Genomic DNA, 24,614 nt, shown 5'->3' on the forward strand with positions numbered 1-24,614 from the left:
GTGTCTGGCAGAGCACAGTGCAACTGGAAAAACATTTAGCACTGGAAGTCTTGGCAGGTGAGAAAAAGCGGCCTCAGTTCTTGATCCTAGCATAGGTTTGCCTGGCTCTTGGTAGACTGATTATTTTTAGCTGTCAAGAAAAGGACTTTGAATCTAGAAGCACAATAAGTCTGGGACAAACAGACAGACAGACCACAGTCAAGATTTACTAGAGCCAAAGCAAGAAGCTCAGTGTGTGTGAGGGGCTGAATCAGGCTGGACTGCAGCATCTCCAGGAGCTGGTATTAATGTGGTTACCCTCCAGAGCACAGTGTTAGCTTGTATTATTTTTACACTTTGCTGCTATGTCCAAATTGACCCAATTGAGAACTTACTTGAGTTTATGGCAGTTTGAAGCAAATTGAATAAGTCACCACTACTAAGTGGGAATAGTCACTCAAACACAAACTTGGGGGACAGAAGACTCAGCCTGGCATCCCTGTCTGTGGGCCTCATTCAGTGACTAGTAAAATACATACATTAGTACATTACTAGTAAAATACGTGTTCATTGGAGCCAGAACTAGAAACTAGGTCTACGTGTCTCACAGGCCAGTGACAGTTACATACCCGTAAGATCTATTGCTTTCTCTTGATGAAAATAACTATTGCAGAACAAATGGGTCAGCTTCAGCAAACAGTTGAGAAGGGTCTCCAGACCCAAAGAGCCAGGTCCTTGGGAGCTACTTCTGAATGTTGGAAAAGAGATTGGTGTGGGAGGAAAGTGAGATTTTAAATAACAAAAAAACAGATTGAAAAGGGCTGGACAAGCACATTCTGCAAGAGTTTGAACCACATTAAAGCAGCTGTGGTGTTTTATGATCTTGGTTAGTGGTATGGCCAATCGACTGTAAAAGCTGCCTGATCAAACGTCTCAGCGTGGGTCATCTCACACATACCAGTAATAGATATAAAACCTACAACTAATAGGTGATGCCTAGGCTATGGCAACATAAGGTGTTATGTTCCAAGGCTGACATGGCATGGAGGAGAGGATGGAAAGGAGAAGCTGCAGAAGCAGTGAGGGTAAAGGAAGGTTTTGTCAGAAGTGTCTCAAGCAAAGCACAGGGGAAGAAAGGGCCAAACAACTGCATGCTTTGGGTGGGAAGAAAGGAGGGAAGAATCATTGACTCTATAGTGCAAGAGCCCCTGAGGGAAACAATTGCTATGAGAGAGCAAATACTATACAGATGAGAATGAAAGCACCAGCAGAATGATAAGAGAGACACTCTTTATTAGAAGCATGATATATGTACCACAAAGCAGATCAAGAGATTCAGCAAACTAGTGAGAACCAGCCTTGTGAGAGAGGATTTCAACAGAGGCTTCAGTAAAGTCTTTTGAGAGAATTTCTAGACAGATGAGATCATGACCTTCATTGCTACCCACTCCACCTTCAGTCACTGGAAAACGAGCTAACAGCCCTCAGTCTGTGTCTGAGAAATGTGTATGCTATTCTTTTAGTTAGTAACTTCTAAATACTTGTCATCATCAAGAGCAGGCAGCAGGAGAAATGAGGAATGTAATGGCATTCTTCAAGTGAACACTTCCCCCTCTATCTTGGACTATAAAACTATACAGCTTTCAGCTAATTCCTGTAATCAGCTCCCCAGCTCCCTATCCACTTTATTGGCTGTTTTGTGCAGTCAAATCCAAATTGCTGCAGGGAGAGGGCCAATCATTTGTGCTGCATCTGCTCCAGGCAGTGACAGGACACAGGGTAGCTATTCAGGGCCAGAACTAGCTACATACAGATTCAGGGCACTGGAAGTAGGAATGGGGACAGAGACACAGTCCTGGAATAAAAGCACTGATGCAGAACAAGGTGCTTGGCCAGGCTAGGGCACGAAGTAGCAGCAGCAATAGGACAAGGGGTGATGGGTTCAAACTGAAACAGGGGAAGTTCAGGTTAGATATAAGGAAGGAGTTCTTTACAGTGAGGGTGGTAAAGCACTGGAACAGATTACCCAAAGAAGTGGTGAATGCTCCATCCCTGGCAGTGTTCAAGGCCAGGGTGGACAGAGCCTTGGGTGACATGGTTTAGTGTGAGGTGTCCCTGCCCATGGCAGGGGGTTGGAACTGGATGATCTTAAGGTCTTTTCCAACACGAACTATTCTAGGACTTCATATATTTGCTCCTTGGTTTTTCATAGAGGGAGGGGAGGGCCAGGCAGATGCATGTATGTATATTTAGATAGGGAAACAAGATGAATAAAGCTATGTTGTAGGACAGGGAGGGACTGCTTTGCCACCATGCTGAGTTTGGGTCAGAAGGGAAGAGGAAGTGGAACAGCATTCATAGGAGATCATTCAATCCAATTCCTGCTATGAGGAAAAACAACAACAATCTCATCTGAGTGAATTTCTGCTCCATTCACTGCTCTCTAGCAGCCAAACGCTGGCAAAGACCAAACAGCCACAGCTGAAATTCAGAGTTTAGAGAAGATAATGGACCCTAAATTCAAACAACCCAATAGCCCTGAGAAGAGGCCACTGTGCAAGCTGCTCTCTCCTGCTCAATGTATACTGTTCCTGAAAGCCATGCCAACCCGAAAGCTCACCCTCCCCATGCACCATGCAAGGATCAAACCATTAATAATAATTTCCTAGGAGTTTTCAGTTCCTCTATGACATTTTCATGCCAACTTTAACTCTGCCCAGCATCATCATTATAAACACTAGTTGAACATGATGTGATCTGGCAAATTCACACTGGTTCCAGTTTATAGGTAGGAGTGGGGCTCAAGGGTTCAAGAAAGCAACAAACTGGGGTGAGAAAAAGTGACTTATCTAGAGGCTTAATTTCAGGTGCAAGTACTCACAGGTTCTGTCCTAATCACTGCACTCGTAGCCTATGCATTGACAGGCCTTGCAGAGGCTTCAGAGGATTCTTCTCCACTTCTTTAACAAGATGTTAATCAAACATTTCACAGTGAATATCAACCAAACCAGAAAGAGAGCTTGAACCAAACAGAATTGGGGCTGTGCAAGCACAACTCTCCCACTGTCATTTAAAAAGCAGCATACAGCAGGGTGGGTATTACGGCAGTACAGTCACGCTGATGGATGGAGCCCTGCTGCCCTCCTGTCATACAAGGAGCTCTGCAGTGACCAGCATTTGGTTCCCTGATGCAAAGCATACTGCCCTACAGTTTCTACTTTCATTTGAGAAGATGCACCTCATATCTGGGGAAGAGGGAGAAACTGTCAGTCAATTGCTAGGACTTGTGCAGGGGTGGTCCCTACTATTTGGTGCACCCACCATCCAAAATGAAGTAGGTTTCCATCAAATCCAAAGTGCTACTAACAGCTTTGGGAAGTGAGAAACCCTTGTAGGAGCTCTTGGAAGAAGCAGCAGTTGGTCAAGAAAGGACCCCACAATGAGCAACTTCCTTTATCAGCAGGTTTTACTTGTACTAAGCACCTGAATGCTGCTTTTGCTTGATTTACCTGCTTTACAGCTCCGTCACCATGTTAGCAAAGGCATCACCTTGTCTTGGCATGGCTGGTAAGCAGAGCAGCTGGAAAACAGGTTAGGGATCAGGAGTCTTATACTGCAAGATGCAGCATCTCAGAACTAACAAGCCTAAACCAATACTAAACAAACCACCTCTACACTTCAGAGCACTCCAGCTTTGGGACCAGGTCCATGGCTCAAACCATAGCTGAATCAAAATAAAGCTGAACTAGATTTTAAGTTGTTTCTGAACCTACAGACTTCCAAGTAATCCCATCTGCATGGCTCAGTCAGCCTTCTCTTCCATGAGTCCTCATGGCATTCCCCATTGTAGTTTTGCCAAGCTCCTGCATGGATTATACAAAGTGCAGAGAAATGAACAAAAATCGCCTGCTTTTAGCTGCAGAACAGATTGCAGGATTGTCATATCTTAGCTACCTTTCAGTAACAGAAGTGTGGAAGGGAAAATGAGCTCAAAAGGAATGCTTCAGTCTTTCTGGCCCATATTACCTCCTCCCTCCCTAAGATGGGGATAAATCTGAGCAGTTGCATCTTTTTCATCTTCACTAGAAAAGGGAATGGTTAAGAATAAGTCACTCAAGAACCACTTCTCCAAGTATGATATTAGATTACCTTATGTTATATATAGTTTCACCAGTAAGTTGAGGTTCCCCCTCCACCCTGCAGCAAAGACTGTTCACTGAAGTTGCTCTTAAATAAGTAATGGATGAGGACTAGAGACCTTTATTCACTAAGAGAGAATTTGATCACAAGTATTTGTCTTGTCTCTGTCATCTAGCATCTTGTAGGTTACACAATGCTGGAAAAGGCAGGAGTTGAGGCTTGGAAACAGTCTGTGTTTCCAGCAGAACTTCAGTTAAGTTTAAGCCTGGTGCAGCTTGAAAGAGTAATCTTGCCTCACAGCTGCTTAATAGGCAATACTTACTTCTGCCACCTCAACACCAGTACTGGCTGTTATTGGCAAGGGACAAACACATTTCTCAATGTCCCTGCTTTCAAAGAATGGCACTGTAGTGCCACACCTCCCATTTGATGACTTCCAGAGGTGTCTTCCTCTTGTCAGTGTGACAAGTTACTGACAGAAGCAGCATCACAACAAAACAGAGGTTAAAGCTACGCTGACAAAACTCACAACCTTTCCCACATGTACTCTGTGGCCAGTTCCCCCCATTCTTGGTGTCTCAACCTGTTTTTCCTTATTTTGGCTCAAAGGAGCACAACACTATGGCTTGGTAGTCAAACAGGCTCCAGTTAGAGTGAAATACAGGCAGTTCCCAGACAAAGCACAGGCAAGTAGAGCTGCACTTCAGAGGAGTGCAAGTTAATCCAGTTCTAAAAGAAAGGTACATCAATGTAAATCAGCCTTTGAGTATGGCAGTGGCTGATCACCAAGGCACTCCTTTCTCCTCATGCAGATGACAACCAAAGCAGCCTTTGGGGCCAGTAGTCCCTTGCATGCAGATAAAACATATTAGAGAGGAGGGAACAACAAATTTGAATGGTATGGGTGGAACTATGTTGAGCACTGAACTAGACACTGGGCCTTCAATTACCACCTCCGAGGTGAAACAGCAGGAAAAGTGAAAACTAAATGAAACCCTCAATCTTCTCCAGTATGACTGGGGGAAAACTCCCAGGAACACACCAACAAAGTTTGACAAGCAGGTATTCTTCTACTGGGGTGCCAGGAGACACTGGGGATAGCTCCTCCTAGTGTGTCTGTTCTGAGCATCAACCAGGCTGTGGTTATATTGCCCTTAAACATACATATTCTTTAGCTTACATGCATATTCACTGAGTTACTTATACATTACATCATACTTCTAAAATGTGGTAGTGGGCTTTGGGACTCCCTTCATCACCTTCCTCTTCATCACTTCATTTTAGGATTGTTGTCGTGTCAGTAACCACCAGGCCAGTTCTGGCCTGTTCTATGCTTATCTTAGTCATTTCCTTACCTCTATAGTTACTGACAAAGCCTAACATCCTTGAAATTACTTATTTACAACCCCATTCTTCAATAAACCCCATTCTTAAAGTAATAACAGTAAGGAGTAATACTAATAGAGGAATAATAGTAAGGCTGACAAGCATTGGGAATCACAAGAACAAAAGACAGCCATTTATAACTTTAGATCAAGGGATGAACAATACAACTTACTTTGATTGTTGGCGTATGCTTCAGATATTCTAATCCCATTTTAGAAAGGCTGCTGATGAAAACACTGGACTTCAAAAGACCTCAAAATGTCTTTAAAGCTTCATCAGATTCTAGAAAGCATACAACAGATTAATCTGAAAAGATACTTAAGGTGTTTGCATTTTGCTTATGCAGTAAGCAACACAAAAAGGATGTTTCCAGTGGTCTGTGCCCAGGAAGCACGAACAGGGAGTTGTTCTTAGCTCCATGTTGAGGAACAGTGAAACGCAACAACACAAGGTCTAGTATGCCATTTAGACCACCTGCCTTCTTTAGCATGTACGCTTTGAAATCCTGACAGATGAAGTGCTTTGGCACCTACTCAAGGGATTCAAGGAGAACCTTTAAATTACCTTTTTTCTTTTGTAAGCATATACAGAGGTATGGAAGCTCTGGTATCCAGTTTAAACAGAGGACTGGTTCCCTATTTCCCCCCAGTCATTTTTCCCCTACTTTCTTTGTCACTGGCCAGGGGATAGGAAATGCAGTCAAGCTATTTACCACCTCACCTCCAGGTAATGAAGTGTTCAGATTTTGCCATTCCATGTTTATGCAGAAGCTTCAAGGACAGGGACTATGTTTTTGTGCATATGCATAGCACTTTAAAGGAGGGTTAAGTGCCAACTAGTGTTCCTGGAAACTCCCCCAGTCCAAATGTTAGTAACACCACAGACATTTTGCTCTGCTAAAACCCCCCAAAGTGTTTCCAGTCTTTCCACATCAATCAGCACAACTGAAGCCAGTAGTAGATTGATTCTCGCATTGCACTGGTGCTGGGTTTTGTTAGAAATGATTTGTGATAGATATGGTGGAATATATTGATGAGTACTGACAGTCCCAGTTTCCCAGGCGCTTTGTAGCGCTGCCATTCCCAAATGACCTGCTTTCCACCTTGTCAATTTTCTTCTGCAGAGTCCATTAGAAATATCTGGTCTATTATGAGAGCTTCATCCCCCTCTAGAAAACAAAACAAAAGGGTCAAGCAAGTAGAAGAATCAGCACAATAAAACAGGTTTGCAGTGTTGCAAAAGAGCTGCTTTTTATTGAGATTTTGTGTCAGGGGAAAAAAAAGGCACAAAATAAGTTACAAAGACATTAATACGAACTGTATGAGTCGGAGGCAGTATTAGAGCTGTTACAAATCACCTAGAAGTTGGTTTAGTAACACAGATTAGCTTCTACAAAATGTGCAAAGAGAAATTGTATTTCAAGTGATCAAAATAATTCAGAAATCGAATGAGACTGGAAAGACCACCAGGATTAACTTTTGGGTAAATTCACATGGGCTTACCACCACTGCCTCTTTTAGAAGATCCTATCACAGGAAAATACGCAGTCTTACAGAATTACTTTCAAAACTCATTTATCTTTCGTACCTCCAGTGAAGTACAGCACATACAGGTTCGTATGCACATGAATTACATTAGGAAAACAATAGATAAGTGCAATCATTCTGAATATTTCAACATTTATTATGGTCCCTCACCTATGGCAAAGAACATCTTCAAAAGATGGATCCACAGAACATACGAGTATACCGCCATAAAAGGCCCACTGTGGAAAAGCTTACGCTGTCTTTAGTTGTGACTTCCCAGATGAAGTGTTCTAAACTCAGGCTTCTCAGCAGTACAACTCTGAGTTAACAACAGCACGCTAATACAGGTAAAGAAGAGGAAGTACTTCTGAAGTATTTCAGTCCTCATTTTAATGCAGGAAGGTTCATATAGTATTCAAGTAATCCAAATTACAAATATTTAAAAATACACACACCAACTATATACAACTTGATTTTTGTTTGAAGCAGTGAATCTATTTCCCCCTATTGCCACTTCCCTGCTACTCAGCTGGCAAGGACTCCTGATTGTTGGTTCAAATTAAACTGGCATGAGGAAGCAATACAAAGTCTCTAGGATAGAGACTATACAGAGGTTTGTTTTCATGATGATGAAGGGTTGAGCAGAAAGAAAGTAGTTTACCCCTCTGGCTGCTCCTCTGGTCAAGCGGAGGTCTAAGTTCTGTCTTCTGAAATCAGCAGGGATGCAAATGTAACCAGACACAAAACTTGGCTATAAATGTCTGATTATATCCTTAGGAGTTTCCTTTACTTGACCTAAGACAACAATAACACAGAAAGGGAATACAGTACCAACTACCACTCACAAAAACTGCCACCCCAATGTGTAAAGACTTGATTTGCAAGAAACCCTTGTTCAGTCATGCATTGAACATAACTGTCAGGGTTTTGGTTGTGAGAGGTCTGCAGGGTGTCACATGTGGGAAGATGCCAGGGGCTACCCTGTGCTAGTCCCAGCAGCAGGCAGCACAGGCATCACAGAATAGCTGAGGTTAGAAGGGACCTCTGGAAGTCATCTGGTCCAAACCCCTGCACAAGCAAGGCCACCTATCAAAGTAGGCTACATGCATATAGACTCGACAGTTACCCCCACAGTAACAAACTGCTTCCCTATGTCCAGGTGTTCAAGAAAGGGCACTAAGTGACAAGAAAAACAGATTACAGTGCTAGAGCAGTAGGAGGGGAAAAAAAAGGGTAAGACCATGCTAGCACAAGAAGGGCAGAGAGACAGCTGAGCAGGAGAAATGCCAAAAGGAAAGTCCTAGCCTGAGCAGACTGAGAGCAGACTCAGGAGGAGCTACAACAGTAAAGGGACTGTGGCTGGTGAAGAAACCCACGCAAGAGCACGTCGGTAAGAAACAAGGAGCAGTGAAAAGAACAGCAAGCACAACAGACAGGTGCCAATCTCCTGTGCTGCCTGTTGCCTTGCTGAAGGGACCAAGTATAACATACAGCCAAGGAACTAGAGACCACCATGGGGCTTATGACATGTGGGGAGAGAAGGGAAGAGTGGTGTCTGGAAGAAAGCAGCAGTGTTTTTCAAGTGTTTCATTCATCTTTTCCTTCAATACCAAAACCAGTAACTAAAAGCTCTTTAATTGGCAATATATTAAATTGATGACAATGCCCCAACCCAGATTTATTGCTCCTGAAAAGTCATGCCCTCAGCTGAGATTATTACAAAAGAGCCTTCTGGCCCTTCTAAAAGCAAGCAGTACACACAGGAGAATCCATGCTCTAAGAGTGTGTAATTATTTTGCTCCTTCAAAACCTTACGTCTTTTAGCTACATTTAAAAGCCCTTTAAGAAAAACTTTAAAGGAAGACTCTGTGTCTTCAGGTTATGGATTCCCACTTAAATAAACAAGGAAATATTTTGTAGTTTCCTAAAACTCAATTAAATACAAAATTGGCAAAAAAACTCAATATAAAGAGGTAGCTTAAAAATCAAAGTATTAGATTCAAGAAGGAAGATAGTGCAATAGAAGTATCCACATGACAAAATACACTTCCAATTTCTACACAACTTACTCAAGTTTTAACAAGAACAGAATCAAACTTGGGTTAGACTTTGCGGAGTGACAAGGATTAAATACTCCAAAATCAGTCTTTTAGAGGCATACTGGAAATCAGAGAAACCACAAGAAATTCCTTCATAAGTCATCCAGCAGTTTCCTGCCCTGTAACAGTTTTCATCAGTGTCTGCAATAGTGAGTTGCTTGGGTTTGGTTTTTCCCCCCGTACAAACTAACATCAGGAATTTTGTTTGAACAGAGATGTTCTAGGTAACTCTCATGGAACATCTTTAAGTCTATAACTTCCAATATTGGTAGAGGTTTTCTTACTACCATACTTTTTGCCTGCCTCCCGATAAACTGGGTATAACACGAGCACCTCCAATGTGTTGGTGGGAAGCAGAAACATGCATGCTGAAGGTTTCTTTCCTTTACAACCCTTTTGTAAATGAGGATGGGCAAGTACCTGGTTTAAACATACTCCATTCTGTGAGGAATAGGCTGACTCACAGTGAACTTTAGTTGTAATAGGGACTTAAGCTCTAGACATTCTTATTTAGCAATGCCTCAAACAGACTGCATGACAAATCTCCTCGATCCTATGAAGCTCCAGGCAAGCTCTTATAAGCAATGCTAATCTGAAAGGCTGATGAATGAATTAACAAATTCTAAGGTGCAGTTTTTAACCAGATTTTATCAGTTTTAAGAGTAAAGCTTTGACATTTGCAACTTAGAAGCAAACAGGCTCTGCGGATTCCTCTATAATGGCTACATGGTATAAATTCCGCATGTTCTACAAAAGCTACACTTAAAATCCTTCATTTAATTTCTTTGGTTTCACAGAAACAGAAGCTACTTAAGTGAACTGAGCAATGAAAGGCAAGCAAACAAAGGTAACTTACTTTCGTCTCCTAAAGCTCCAGAGATGCTTGTAAATACCAGTTTCTGCAGGTTGCGTGGAAGAGTTCCAAATGAATGCAGCTAGATCTAGTTTTGGACCATCACTTTCCAGCAGAAAACTGTCTTTGGCACTTACATAATCTAATTCTATGATGTTACATTACACACAGTCCCACATCAAGTTGACAGAGGAAATTAAAGATGACTTTTGTAAAACAGGCACTTCAAATTAGAACAGGAAAATCTGCTCCCCATTAGGCAACACAGGAGCTTCTTTTCCGCATGGCAGAAGCAGCATGTGGTACCAAAAATAAGATGGAAGAGTTCAGTAAATTCAAACTCTCAAGGTGAAAGTTTTACCCAGCTCTATTAGAATTAAATAACAGCAGCACCTGCAAAATCTGAAGGCTACAACAGACTGGGCAAGGCATTAAAAACACACAGCATGGAACAATTCTGTATCAATTGTTCAGCCTCCAACTTACATTTAGATCTGTTGCAACAATTTTCTACATAGATATCTTTCTTCCACTTAATACACCTTGTAGTAAAGATACAAACAATGAGACTCAAAATACAGCTATACCCTAAGCCTCCTGTTTGGTAAACGGGTGAATACAGGCATTTCTGACACAGGTATTGTGTCAGGCCAGATGAACTTCCACCATCAAATGACATCACTGCTTTTGGGCTTTTCTGACATGTTTACTGTACGGCTCACAGCTTGCATGCACAGAATGAGTTCTGTCAAAGAGTGTGATCAAAGAACTCTAATAGGGTGGAAAAAGGTATACAGAGCACACCATCCTTCAGCTAAAACAAAGTAATAGTAACCGAATCAGCATTCAGTGATTAAGCAGAAGACTGGGAAACAAGAGTTTTAGCTTAAATGCTTCCATTAAAACACTAGGAAAAGTAGGTTTGTTCCTCACTTCCCCTTTTGCTCAGGACAACAAAAACATGCTTTTACAATCTGCTTTTATGTTTAGCTGAAATAGGCTGGAAAACGTACTGCTCAACTGCGTTCCCTATGGCTCTGCAAAGGGTATTTTGCTAATCTCAGTACATCCATGGAGTCTGGAAACCCTGGCATGGATCGTGCACTGTGAGTAGATGAGCATGTGGCTGCAAGCCTTAAAGCCACCTTCAAAGATGGCAACCAGCTACAACCTGCTCCATGTTAATGACGTATGTCTGGAGAGGTGTGGACATGCTCTTCACTTAGCACCCTGATCTGAACACTGAGTCATCCGTGTCCCTCCTTTAACATAGAGCTCTTAAATTTCCCGTGTGTTCGGCACTTTCCCAGTCTCTAAATGAAAAGCACTGGCTTTGTTTTCAGAGGAAATAGCTTCAAAAAAAGAAGACTTTTCAAATGACCTCCCTATTCTATTCTCTTCAGCCTACCAGAAATAGCCGCCTAGTAAAATCCTTTCAGAAGGCTGAGAAGTTGTAGAACAAAAATTACATCAAATAATTCTAATCTTCCTATTTCTGTAAAGGGAAGCTGGCAAATTAAGCTACAGCATTGTCCAGAAGAGGGCTTCACAAATGTTAATGATTTTCGTGGCATGCCATTTCATAGAAAAATTGAGTCCAAAAGAAAACTGAAGCATGCCCCATTTTATATAGATCCAAAGAAATGTTTCATTACTAAAATAGTAATACTGAAGGGAGTTGACATGAAGAAGAAATGATGTCCCAGTAGGATATCCTGGAGCCAATGCTAGCTCTGAAAGAAGTTTCAAGTCAACACAAGCAGCAAGAAAGGTATTTACGCCCAATGGCTATTACCTTGTTTTCACTTACCCTTGTCCTAAAGTGTTTCTTTTTACTCTCTCTAGATAATTCTCCTCACATGACCTGTAACTCTCCTTCACTCCTAGCTGTATTCAAGTATCACTTGAGAGGTCTCCAGGTAGCAAAATCCCAAACCTACCTCACCTGAGACGGTATTAAGGTCTGACTAATCAGCACCATTGGAAAGCCTCTCCTCTGGCATAATCCCACTAGAAAGGAATTCCCATCTTGGGGGTAGTTATCTCAGTGCCTGCACAACACAAAAAAACAGTTAACAAGGCAGGCTGCTTAGTATGCAAAGCTACTCCAGCAAAAAACTGTGGGTTAAGATTGTCATACTTTACTGAACTAGCAAGGATGTTGGGTCTCAGACTAGTAGCATTTCAATATGTCATAAACTGTGATCTACCTAATGCTGTATCAGCCTCTGCTCTCCAATAGCTTCTCAGGGCAAATTTACTGCCCAAACACCAATATTGGGCCTACACAGATTGCTTACACTACTTCAAAATCACAGGTTCTGTCTGGCCTTTTGACTTGTGCTCTCAAGTTGTGAGACCCATAAACAGCAGGCTCTGTTCAACTCAAGAACTGCTCAGCAATAATGGTCCATCTAGACACAGAAAATGTTGACCACATAGACTACAAAACACTGTGCAGCATCTCTTCCCAGTGAATGCTACATATAGCACAAGTATCTTATTATAAACCATTACACTCTATGGGTAAGAATAAAGTGATCCTACAGGCTCTGTACCAGATGGCAGCTTCTTATAAAACAAACCTCTCTGAAAAGAAAGCACCTAATAGATGTGGACTTAGAAGACGAAGGGGGAGAGCAAGCAATTGTTAAGAAGCCTGGTACTACATTGCTGAGCTCCTTTTAGAGGGACCCTCTTCTACAAAGTTTCTGAATTAACTGGCCAAAAAAAGTAACAGTAAAGAGTTTCTCTGGTAGATACAAAAAAGATGCTGCCCTTTAAAATTCCAAAGGTGCCAACACAGGTCAAACTGAAGGCTAAAAAAGAGCAGCAACTTTTATGGAGAAAACCTTCTGATGTTTTCTTCACCCTTGGTTTTGCACATGTACACTTATGATATAAAGGTGGACAGGCTAAGTTTAATTATAAGTTGAAGACCATCACAAAACCCAGCTCAGGTCTGCGTTTTGTGATCACCTCCACCTGAACCATTACAGCATCCTATTGTTCTAATGAAAATTACATTCAGGTGTCCCATGACATGACCAGGGTTGCCAGAGGTAGACAATGGCAGTAAAACTATGGAACACGAAAGGCTAAGAGCTCCTGTCTGCCTCTCAAGTGACTTACTCCACCTACTGTCCAAAGAGACAAAGACAAAGGCAGCAAAGACCTGGTGGGTCGTGGCAGCACAGAATCAGAACCAACCAGGTTGGAAAAGACCTTTAAGACCATCAAGTCCAACTGTTCCCAGCACTGCCAAGGCCACCACTAACCCATGGCACTGAGGGCCTCATATACACGGTGTGTGAACACTTCCAAGAACGGTGACTCCAGCAGTGCCCTGGGCAGCCTGTTCCAATGCCTGAGCACCCTTTGGGGAAGGAATTGTTCCTCATCTCCAGTCTAAACCTCCCCTTGGTGCAGCTTGAGGCCGTTTCCTCTTGTCCCATCCCTTGCTCCTTGGGAGCAGAGACTGACCTCACCTCACTCCATTCTCCTGTCTCCTGTCAGGCAGTTGTAGGGAGTGATAAGGTCCCCCCTGAGCCTTCTCTTCTCCAGACTAAACCCCCAGGTCCCTCAGCCGTTCCTCATCACACTTGTGCTCCAGGCCCTGCACCAGCTCCATTGCCCTTCTCTGGCCCCACTCCAGCACCTCAATGTCTCTCTTGTAGTGAGGAGCCCAGAACTGCACACAGGATTTGAGGTGCAGCCTCACCAGTGCCCAGCACAGGGGGATTCTTACTTCCCTAGCATGTTAATACAGCCAAGATTACCACTGTTTGCTTCTGAGTAAACACGTTTTATTTACTCAGAAGCTATTTCCCAGCTGTCCATAATTCAGAACATGAATGAAAAACTTTAAAATTCTTTGAATAAACACATTCAACCTTTCCAAGTATTTTGGGGTACCTGATTTGGAGCCATTTTCTTGCATACAAAAGGGCCAAATAAGACCGACAGACTATCCAGCTGGGTTTTAAAGTGCTCTGCCACATCTAAAACTATTTAGCAGTCTTAAAAAAACCCCAGCCCCCAGAAGTGAACACTGGAAGCTGGAATTCTTGTAGTGAAGCTCACAACAGGCAAGAAAATCACAACGATGTTGACACATTCTCCACAGGGAATGAAGTTCCCAACTTTGCTCTCGGTCAATGCCTGGATTAAGTTCAGGCCAGTTGGAAGCACTCCGTGTATGAACCTGCAGTCTCTGGCTGCCTTCTGCACCAAGCAGGGTAGCTTCACTTTGCTCAGCACAGTCGCCAGTGAACAAAGTTCAAGTTCAGACCTCGCGTGCTCTTTCTTTACTTTCACTTCGGAGTAAAGGAGCTTCTGATTTTAACCAGAAAACATTCAGCAGTCAGCTTTCCCTTAGTCTAACATGCACAACAATGGCTAGCGAGCCTGACAATAGACTTGCTGCCACTGCGTGGCTCTTTGCTAGGAACTCCATGTATAATGACTAACAAATGTTTCATGGAAGTCAATTCTAATCAGCACAAAGCCACAGGTTAGAGGATGAAGACAGCAACATCATCAAGAAAGCTGAACCCTTGTAAGGCCTCATCTTTGTAGCTGAAACATCTCTTGTGTTTGTTTCATATTTCAGTATTCCATATCCTTCTAATGAAGCACTCAGTGTCAACTGGAGAGTGAAGCTGTCTTCCTCAACAAGGTCAAGTAACTAACTGCTTGAGCAAGCACTTGGTTAAGAAACAACATCAAGTAACCAAATGCTATCTCAAAGAGGTTTTGCCTTCCCACCCTCTTCCCCTCTTTATTTTAAATAACTATCTACACACAAGATTTTAAAATAAATACTAGCAGCTTCCTGGCAATAATCTCCAAAATGTAACAGCAACCCACAGTTCCTCGTATCACTTCAGAATCCAGTTTCTTTCAGAAATAAAGACACAGATAGGTGAACAAAAGATGAGCTATATGTTCTAACACATACCTCACAACACAGAGTATGTGATAAATACTTCACCTATGTCCCAGCCAGGAAATTATATACTTCACAGAATATTTCACTGCACAGAGAAATTGCTGAGGTTCAATATTTATGGCAGAGTGAGGACAAGGTAAAGGTAGGCAAAGCTACAAACAGCAGTGCTGAGATGGGGGGGAAGATGTGGCGGAAGATGTGGCAGATGTAGGCCTAACCCCAAGAAAACACTTGGTAGATGAAAAGAAGGGAAAAAAGAGATCAGTAATGTCCTTTATTCTGCAGGCTTTATGGTTGCTCTTTTCTATAGTCCTTCCTCCCAGACTTCCATTATAGCTAACTTAATGAATGCACAGCTCATGACTAACCAGATGCACCCTGTAACTTTATACAGTGCCTATGTGGAGAGAGAGAAACCTTATGTTCATAGTTGCCTCTCCCCTATTCAATATGCAGAAGCCATTTTAACATACAATTTCAGGAATTTGTTCCCACTGAAGTAGCAACACAGCACACTCTGAGACCACTTGCACCGTATATAAAAACAAACAGTGGATGTTTCCAAATTTATCAATTTATACTGAATCAAAATCAACCACCTTGAAAACAGAATACAAACGTGCACTGATGAGCTGTCCAAACATGTCTAAGCCTAGGTGATTGCCCAGGCTTCACACATACACAGTCCTACCCTTGCTGTCTCACCTAACTTCAACTGTGGTCCATGCACCATCACCATAAACCATAAGAATTTGAATGGATGCCTGGTATGGAGAGCATCAGTGGTGTAATTAGTCTGAACAGTACTCAAACCCCTCTGCTAGTCAGGAGAAACACAGGCACTTGCCCAGCGACATTCCTTGACAGACGAGGTCCCCAGTACTCATCTTACGGCTGGACTGCCCAGACAATTAAGAAAAGGCATAAAATAGGACAGTGTTTCTTCTTTTCATTACTTGATCATATGAGTCTCTTCATCAGCATCATAAAACTCCTCATCTTCACTTCCACTCCCTGTAGAGCAGTCTTTGTCTCCAGACTAGAAATGAAAACAGAGTCACTGGTTAGCACAGAAGCTCTCTCTAAAAGTACATAAGCAATCATTACACCTCTGTGGGAATGCTAGGAGAGAAAAAAAGTAAGAAAACATAGGTCAAATCATGGTATTAAAACTTATAAAAGCCATTATGTGAACTGATATTTCTTTGTGACCTTGGTTCTTCAAAACGTCTTTAGAAGAGATGGGCTTCCAATAGATGGTCTTTCTCTGCTCCATGAGTACACTAGAGAATACATGCAGGACAGAGACTGTCTGGAATGAAGTGACAATCTGTTCAGCTTTCTTAAATTCAAAGGCCCCTACTCTATGGTGAGCTGCTGGAAACAGGCTCAGAACACACAGATTACTTGATTAGATAAAAGTTTCTCCATCTGAATTATTACTTCTCCATGTGTAGCACGGGCATTTTCCTATGCAAGTTTAATTAAGATCATCCTCCTGCAATACTAAGCGAAGAGGTTATAGAAAAGGGAAGAGAACATTAGCACTTTATATGTTCAGAGAGTAAATTCCCTATTGTATGCATACTTACTCCAGCCGGTCCTTTTAGCAACATAATTTATATCATATACAGAAACTAAAGTTAGCCATTACAGTTAGTTAATTCTTAATTGGACAGCATAACATTTTTCCATGGACTGGATACAAATCATTCCAGTTAAAAAGTATAAATTCCATCTAGTTTATTTAGGATTTTTCCCAGTATGCTTCCATTCATCCTAAGACTTCTGCCTGCTTAGTCATATGCAAAGGGTGAGAGAGAGGGTGAAAAATAGAGAAATGGAAATTATGTTCCCGACTGACAGTACCATGCAAGCAAAATCTGTAGCTTTAGATCTGTCTTCAGAGGGAGTTTTGCTACAGCAATGTGCGCTCACTGCAAAGGAATTTCAAACAGTTTGAGCACTAAGAACTGGCAGAAAATATAAAGGGAATCGTGTTATGCTTCTTTCTGGAGTTCTAAAATTATTTGAGGAAAGTCAGGCTATCACTGGATGCTGCCCAACTTGAATATCACATTCATGTATGTTAACAGGGACAAAACCACCATCCTGGGCAACCAGAACACGTTATCTTGAAAGCGGTACAAAAGGACAATGAATTCCACAGGGGGAATTCAGAGTATGTGAAATAATTCTACACCTTTCTTACCACAGCTTCATAAGACCTCTCCATGGCCTTGTCAAATAAGGTTAATGTTCAATAGCTTTCCCTTTTATCAGTGCTTTGTGAGCTTTAAAATAAACCCCTAATGTGTCACAGACATTCCAGATATAACCTTACTTCAGTTACAGGATAACTTCAGGTCTGAACCAACTTTTATTTAATTTGGATTCAATAATTCTAATCCATCTGGGGAAAAGTTTTCCTCAAAAATATTTTTTCTTTCCCTTTTGTGGATCCTGTTCAGGTTAGGATTTTTAAGCAGCCTGTGATATAAGTGAACTAAGTTGGGCACATACTGATAGGGGGCAATACTTACCACCTCAAAGAGCAGTACTGAGTTGTACTTGGTTAGAAAGGAAAATGAAAATGGAAATGTGATTTTCTCCCACGTCTAAGTTGTAACACGTGCACTGTCTGCTGGAATTATTTGTTGTTAGTAAGCCATCTGCACAGTTAAGATGTAATAATGATGTAATTACCCAAGTAGCAGCTGGTGTAAACTTGAAGTAAGTGCATGTGATGGATTTGTGCAGCCAGCAAGAATGTGGTGCCATAACACATTATCCAGTATGGTTAAAAACGTTTGTAAAATGTGCATGTAAAGTAGCTAAAGTATAAAATTAATCATTACAGGGCTGCCTCTTCCAAGCTTTCTTCAAGGATGGTTTTGTCACTAAACTGCTCTGTCCTGTCAAGAATTATTACAGCTAAAATTGGGAAACAAGGCAGTGTGTTGAAGCCTTTGAAAAGAAGCAACTGCTCTCATTCTAGAAATAAGAGTTACTCTGCCTCCTGATTTCTGTGAAAATAAGCTTATGAATGTCTGCAAATCCCAGACTGCTTGACTGAAAATTAATCAAAGTAAAAGGTGTCACAAGGATCCCATCTCATTGCAGCCTTAAGGGACGACAAGCATTTTTGGTTAGGAGTTGCCCTTCAAGTTTCTGACTACTTCCATTTGGATTAGCCCATCAATACTTAAAATTTTGGGACTGGGGTTTAAGCATTAAAACCTTACCCAAATTCACAGAATCACAGAGTCGACTGTGCTGGAAAAGAGCTTTAAGATCATCAAGTCCAACCATTACCCCAGGACTGCCAAAGTCACCACTAAAACATGTCACCCAAGGCCTCACCTATATGGTTTATGAACACTTTCAGGGACTTCCAGAGATACTTCTCTCTAATCTCACTCCAATCTCAGAGGTGCAGGCACATACAAAGCCAACCCTCCACATGACTGGAAAATGTGCATTACCTCAAAAGGTGTGTAGGAGTTAGATAAAATGAAGTATAAAGTGATATGAAAAGACAACATTCAAGGAAGCCCCACTGAAAAACATCCTGCTGCCACATTTTGTTATGCTTATGCCTGGGAGTTTTGTAGTTCCGATGTTTTCAATGAAACTCATTTCCCAGAATCAACAGAGGAACAGATCCTAGAGATTAGTTTAGCCTTAACCCATTTAAAGACTCTCTAGGGTAGACCTAACAACTGACATAGCAGAACAGCCAGCGCAGGTCAAGGCAGTAGCATGCTGTCTTTTAGAACAGCTCTTCACAAATAAGCTTCTGCTTTCTTTAACACCTGAGGCTTCTCAAACTTCAATGGCCAGCTTTGCATGAAGCATGCTCCAGCAATCTTAGCTATTAGAGAGGCTTTTATCCCAAAGGAAAAGATCGTAAGCTTTTGGCCTTGAGGAAAGGAATTAACCCAGCTGGGTTTCAGCCTGCAATTCCAGACACATTTCAGATGCGACAGTAGGGTTACTAAACTACCTTCTATATTTCCCTGTGGCTTAATCTCCACAGGCCAAGAATCACCATCCTCATCTATTCAGAGTGGCATATTCAAGCTGACATCTGAAATAAACACAACAGAAAAGTAGTAGGAAAAAAACCACCAACAAACTGTGAATATACCTGAGAGCCATCTAGGGCTTGCAATGACATGGCTTCATCACCCAGCCTCCAGTATGAGCACACCTGCAGGTCTGAAATAGTTTCTAGCAAAGGGCTGTTTAAGGTCTCTGGCAATAATAAACTTAAGAGTCCAGACAAAAGACCAGTTGCTCCAAAGACAATATAAGGCAGAGACCACTGTACAGATTTCTGAAGAAAAAGAAAAAGAAGAGAGTTAGGTTGAGTTAGGTTCCCTCTAATTCATACTGCATATTAAAGCACTTAGCCTTGACAACCATTCCATCTGGCAAGTGCTTACATTCATATTTAGCATAAAAGTTACCTATCCTACTCTTTTTAACCAATATTGTCAATTGTATCTTATCAATACTATTAGATCAACACAGATTTAGAGATGGACTTTAAAGAAATAGCTGCTGAATTTACACTCAGTTCTTGTCCATAATATACGTACTCTTCTTAATAAATGCAACATCACTTTGTAGTAGGAAAGAGGTATCACAGACATAGACATGATGGTTGGAAGAGTTCTCTTGAGGTCACCTAGGCCAAGCACCTACTCTGAGCACAACTACAGCCAAGACTACACTAGGTCAATCTTATTGTTATGTAACCAAGTATTGAAAAGACTCCAAGGACGGATTCTCCGTCTGTGTAGGCTCTTCTAGGGCTGCAATAAGCCTTTAAAAGAATACTTTCCAAATTTCCTATCTAATGCCCTGGCCAAAACTTGTCCCACTGACCCCTGCTGAACTGTTCCACACTGCTGGGAAGATAAAAGGTGCAATATTCCCTCAAGCTTTCATGTGAAGCCATGGGCCCTAGCCCTGACCATCTTGGTTTACCCTCCACTGGATCCTCCTGATTTTTCAACATCCCTCTAGAACTGGGAGGAAACTTAATCTATGGGCTACATACTGAATTGGGCCTGACATAGCACAGTGTGAAGCTTGTCTGTTTGTCATGAGAGGACACTGCTAGCTCCCATTTAACTTGACATCCATTGATGTTCCCAGGTCTCTTCCAGCAAGGCTGCTACTCAGTCATTTGGTTCCCAGCCTGTACTGACCATGTGATAAGTCCATATGACAACAGAATTTTCTTCTTCTTGTTGGTCTTGTTGACCCAGAAGATCCCACTCAGGATTTACCACTTGGTGTGTCAATCCCTCCTCCTTATTTTGCATCCTCGAGAAATAAGGGGAGGATGGATTCGGTCCTCCACGTGCCACCAGCTACCAAATACTGAGCCTGTCACTATTCCTTTGAGCCTGGTAAACATGCAGCATTCAAATAAAACATTCCTTTCATCAGGACTCACCTCCTCAGCTTCCAAACAAGAATATCGCAAGACAGTGTGTCAAAAGCCTTCCCAGCCCTTCTCATCCATATTACTTTCTGCAATGAAATGGCTGACTATCAAACCAAGCTGGCTGAGAGCAAACTGCCCATAGTAAATCTACATTTGCTGGTCCTGATTACCTTCTTGGCCTTCAGATGCTCGGAAGCAGACTCTGAGAGGCCATGTCACATCATCTTCCCAAGACAAAGTTTGAGCTGCTCAGCCTGTAACTCCTTGGATCCACTTTCTAACCTTAAAGAGGCACATCGCATCACCTGTCTCCCCCAAGAGTTATCAGTGATCTTTCTCTAGAACAGCCTGTCACAGATGATGGACACTTACCTCACTACCTCTGCCAGCTCTTTCACCACCTCTTAGAGAACCCTATTGCATGGAATGGAAAGCTTTCAGCTTTAACTGTTCTTGAACGTATTACTCCTCCAGTGCTTGCTGGCTCTTTGCTTCCTCAACAGTGCTGGTATGAACAGTCCTGGGGTCAGGCTTTGCTTATGAAGACTAAAGGAAAATTATTTCAGCCACCAACAGGATGCCCAACCCATTCAACATCAGTCTAAACATTTTCTTTAAATTACCTTTAGCTGATAGAATCCCTATTTATGCTCCTTGCTAGTTTTAGCTTCAACTGAGCTTTGGCTTTCCTGTTATCCCTACAGCCTAAGCAATGTCTTTACCCCTCTATGCCTTTTCCTGTTTTTACATGGCTTGTTACAGGCAAAACTACTCTAGGGGATGGTGTGTGCAAAAATAGGAGTCATCTACAACACAGCTCCAAAATGTGTACGTTCACTGTAGAACCAGTAAACCAGGCTTGTTTAAAAGGCAAGATTTTAGCTGTTTGTTTCAAAAAGATCACTTTGTATAGCAAAAAGCAATTCTAAATTGAGAAAATGGCTGGCTGTGATCAAGTAGAAGAGCAACACTTGATCTCTTACCTCAGCAATTAACTTTTTCCCTTCCTACCCTTTTTATAATATCCCCAGACAAAAGATACTGAAAATGCATTAAAATAGTTGAAGAAATTCCAAACCACAAAAATATTTCTTTCCTCAAATCAGTGTTAATTTGTTACTTAAACAGAGCTATTTTCACTTTAATTGGATGCCTTCAAACATTATGATCCAATATTTGTGTCTCCTGCAGTGCGAAATCTCTGCTAGGCACAACATAACAGACTCCTCAAACGCGACATAAAAGCTGCCTATTAAACCTACCCGGGAGACCTGCACCAGTCTTGGCTTTGCCTGCTGTACCCCAGAGGTGCTCACACTCTCACCTACCCTGTGTTTCATTCTGTAGATTAAAAGGCTCACTGTGCTCATCTACCCTTTTGCTAGCCCTCTGCCTGACATAAGAAGATGGCAAATGGCAGAGAGGGAAGTTATTCCAGATGAAATGTCACATTAAAGGAATTGTCACTTGACCTGAACAAGCAGTTTGTGTGAAAAACTGGCACACTTTTACCTGCATGCACAAGTCTATGAACACAGAGGAAAATAACAGTATCGTGCCCATGTTTTGTTCTTCAGAATTTTCTTGCCTTAACAGACTGCTGTGAAGTTTGTGCACAAAAGCTTTGCTGCGTATCAAGTCTCCACATAAAATCATACAATCAGCTAGGTTGGAAAAGACCTTTAAGATCATCAAGTCCAACCATTCCCCCAGGACTCCCGAGTCCACCACTGAACACCATCACCATCTTCATTCATTGAAGGATAAACCACTTTGCTAACAACTATAATTCGTGGATATTCAATGAAGTGCACTGATAGCAAAACCAATTTATTCTCAGATACATAAGTTAAACCCATATGCTTTATATTGATGTAGCAGATCTTTTAACTATGTGGGCTTCTTGCTACTGCTCACTTAGGGTTTAAAGTTGAGCATCACCATTTTGAAATGGAAATTACTGTATTGCTAAAGTCCACCAGCTAAATCCCAAAATTCTTACAGAGCTAAAACACCTTCTGAACTAAATAATGTTGATTTTTGTCTAATCACACAGATTATATTGCAATGCCTTTGGCCTACCGTGTTACTGTTAAGATATGTAATTCACATATCTTAGTTCATACCCATAACTTATCCAAGTTATTCCCACCTCTGCAGGCCTCTGCTAAGTCAGAGCCACAGACCAAAAATATATGTAATAGTAAGAAGTTCAGACAAACCAATGAAGGGACGAATGGAGCAATGATTCCGCCGACCCGGGAAAACATGGAGCAGGCACCCATTCCAACATTTCTGAGAAGTAAGGAAAAGTCATTAATCAGTGACATGTGCATATTGAAAAGGGCCATCGAGCAAGGAAGAAACCCCACAGTTCAGTCATGACCCCAACCACAGTAACTGACAAAGTCAAATGTAAGTGAAAGAATCCCAAGACAGGAATTAAAACGTGCTTCGTGCTTAGAAGCACAAATCCCTTTCATGTTCAGAATTCTAACATACATACATACATAGAGAGGCATAAAGAAGTGCAATTTCAGTTAATGCATCTTCTCTGCCTGAAACTTCGGCTAGATTCCTTTATCCAAATCCTATTATGAGCAGTCTTGCCCACCCATGAAAAACACCACAGTATAGTTTCACTGGTGGCAGATCATCAACAACAATACCTGCTTAAAATATCTAATAAAATTACATCCATATGAGAGATGCTTCTGTCTGCTCTGTCAGCACAAGCATGGGGTACTTCTGCTTCTAGTTAGTGAAACCTATGGCCTATGAAGTATCAAGTTAATGTTACAAAGCTTATTGACCAGTCATCTTCAGTGGTGCCGGTTCAGCAAGCATGAATGTTGAATACAGTTGTGTGGCTTATGAAGCACTGAAAAAGTCAGATATCACACATTAAAGAAGTATCAGCAATACTATTGTTATCCTCACAGCAGAGAGAGGGCTGTGAGCACACCAAGCAGCCAAAGGGATACTTTACTGTTATATAAAGAATATGGTTAGTATGAAAAAGCACAGCAAATTTGAGGGAAGAGGAAATTAAGAGATAAAGCAAGAAGTTGAGCATGTAAACTACATATAATCATTATATGTAACTGAAAACCTCAAATTAAAAGGTATAGTTAAAAAAAAAAAGAGAAGTAAAGGTGATCAGGTAAGAGACCAGTAAAAATGAAGACCTTAAAATTAACTTGTGTTACCTGATCACTGTGGGATAAAGTTCTGATGTGTAGATGTAGACAATGTTAAATGCAGCACTGATTGTCAGTTTCCCCAGCAAAGACAGAGAGCGACTATTCACCACTGCGAACACTCCAGTATCTGACAGAGAAAATGTGATCCCTGTAAGGCTTTTGAGCACTCAAATACATCTCTATAATCATTTCAATCACACAACAGCATGGAATGAAAGCAAACCCACTGAAGAATTTGCTGAGAACCAAGCAGTTTTCTGTTAAAGGACAGTTTGTCTAAGTTGATCTATACCTTCAAGTACAGAACAAAGCACGGGCTTGATACTGTTTGTCAGAACAGCCAGTGCTTACTCATACCAAGCACATCAGAAGACACGTTACATGCCTACCAAGGAAGGCTACAGAATAAACCACTGCCGCCTTGAATACATCAGGCTTCCTAAGGCACTTTGCTCCTGGCCAACTTCAGCAGTTCAGCACACGGATTATTTCCTGAGGTCTCACAGTCCTCTGCTCTGAAAATCTTTTCCATATGTTGTACTTGAACTAATATGCAAAATGTGCTTGGTATCAGGTACCAGCCTAACCAGAATATCTGAGCCTGGGCTCCAGCATCTGGATTACTTCTGGACACCTGAGTTACTCCTCTTTAACTATTAGATTCATAGCCATCTAGAGTAACTCTGGCACGCTATCATAAGCGTTTAGCCTTCCTGAATCATGCTGCAAACCTTTGCAGCTTTCTCTCTCCTTACGGCAGGTGCTAAACACACACAAATCTTACAACCTTAGAAGAATTTATGCACCCAGTTTTAAAAAGAAAAACCACTCATGGTATACTTTTGTTTCCATCCTGCTGAAGAAATTCAGAAATGAAGAAATGAGCACAGTGTGTCTACAAAAAAAGACATTTAATCTCTCATTTCTTAAAAACCCCTTGCTTCAGAAGATTTTCAGACTTCTGTCTTGAAATATATGTGACCACATTACTAATATCACAGTTATACCAGTCTTGA

General features: G+C 41.6%; 1 protein-coding gene and 1 long non-coding RNA gene across 5 annotated transcripts in view; one reads left to right on the forward strand and one right to left on the reverse strand.

Moving 5' to 3' along the window:
• Nucleotides 1-13,853, forward strand: part of LOC133218815 (uncharacterized) — a 65,431-nt gene extending 51,578 nt beyond the window's left edge. Inside the window, exon 2 of the long non-coding RNA XR_009727267.1 lies at nt 13,500-13,853. This is a non-coding gene — a long non-coding RNA (uncharacterized LOC133218815). The remainder of the gene's footprint in view (nt 1-13,499) is intronic.
• Nucleotides 7,084-24,614, reverse strand: part of SLC22A15 (solute carrier family 22 member 15) — a 38,782-nt gene continuing 21,251 nt past the window's right edge. Inside the window, exons 9-13 of one of the 4 annotated variants that reach the window (XR_009727265.1) lie at nt 23,605-23,725; nt 22,618-22,690; nt 19,085-19,273; nt 15,640-15,973; nt 7,084-7,826 (exon numbers count right to left, since the gene is read on the reverse strand). Coding sequence is in view for 3 of the 4 variants with exons in the window: in XM_061365593.1 (XP_061221577.1) it covers nt 7,805-7,826; nt 15,891-15,973; nt 19,085-19,273; nt 22,618-22,690; nt 23,605-23,725 (488 nt within the window). In the remaining variant the exon portion in view is untranslated. Of the gene's footprint in view, nt 7,827-14,333; nt 15,974-19,084; nt 19,274-22,617; nt 22,691-23,604; nt 23,726-24,614 lie in introns of those variants that run through there. The other 3 variants (XM_061365593.1, XM_061365592.1, XM_061365591.1) reach the window with 3 other exon arrangements.

This window comes from Neopsephotus bourkii, unplaced genomic scaffold (assembly GCF_033783945.1).
Source record: "Neopsephotus bourkii isolate Nb327-2 ecotype Australia unplaced genomic scaffold, CSIRO-AGI_Nbou_v1 NB_1287, whole genome shotgun sequence".
Taxonomy (NCBI): Eukaryota; Metazoa; Chordata; class Aves; order Psittaciformes; family Psittacidae; genus Neopsephotus; species Neopsephotus bourkii.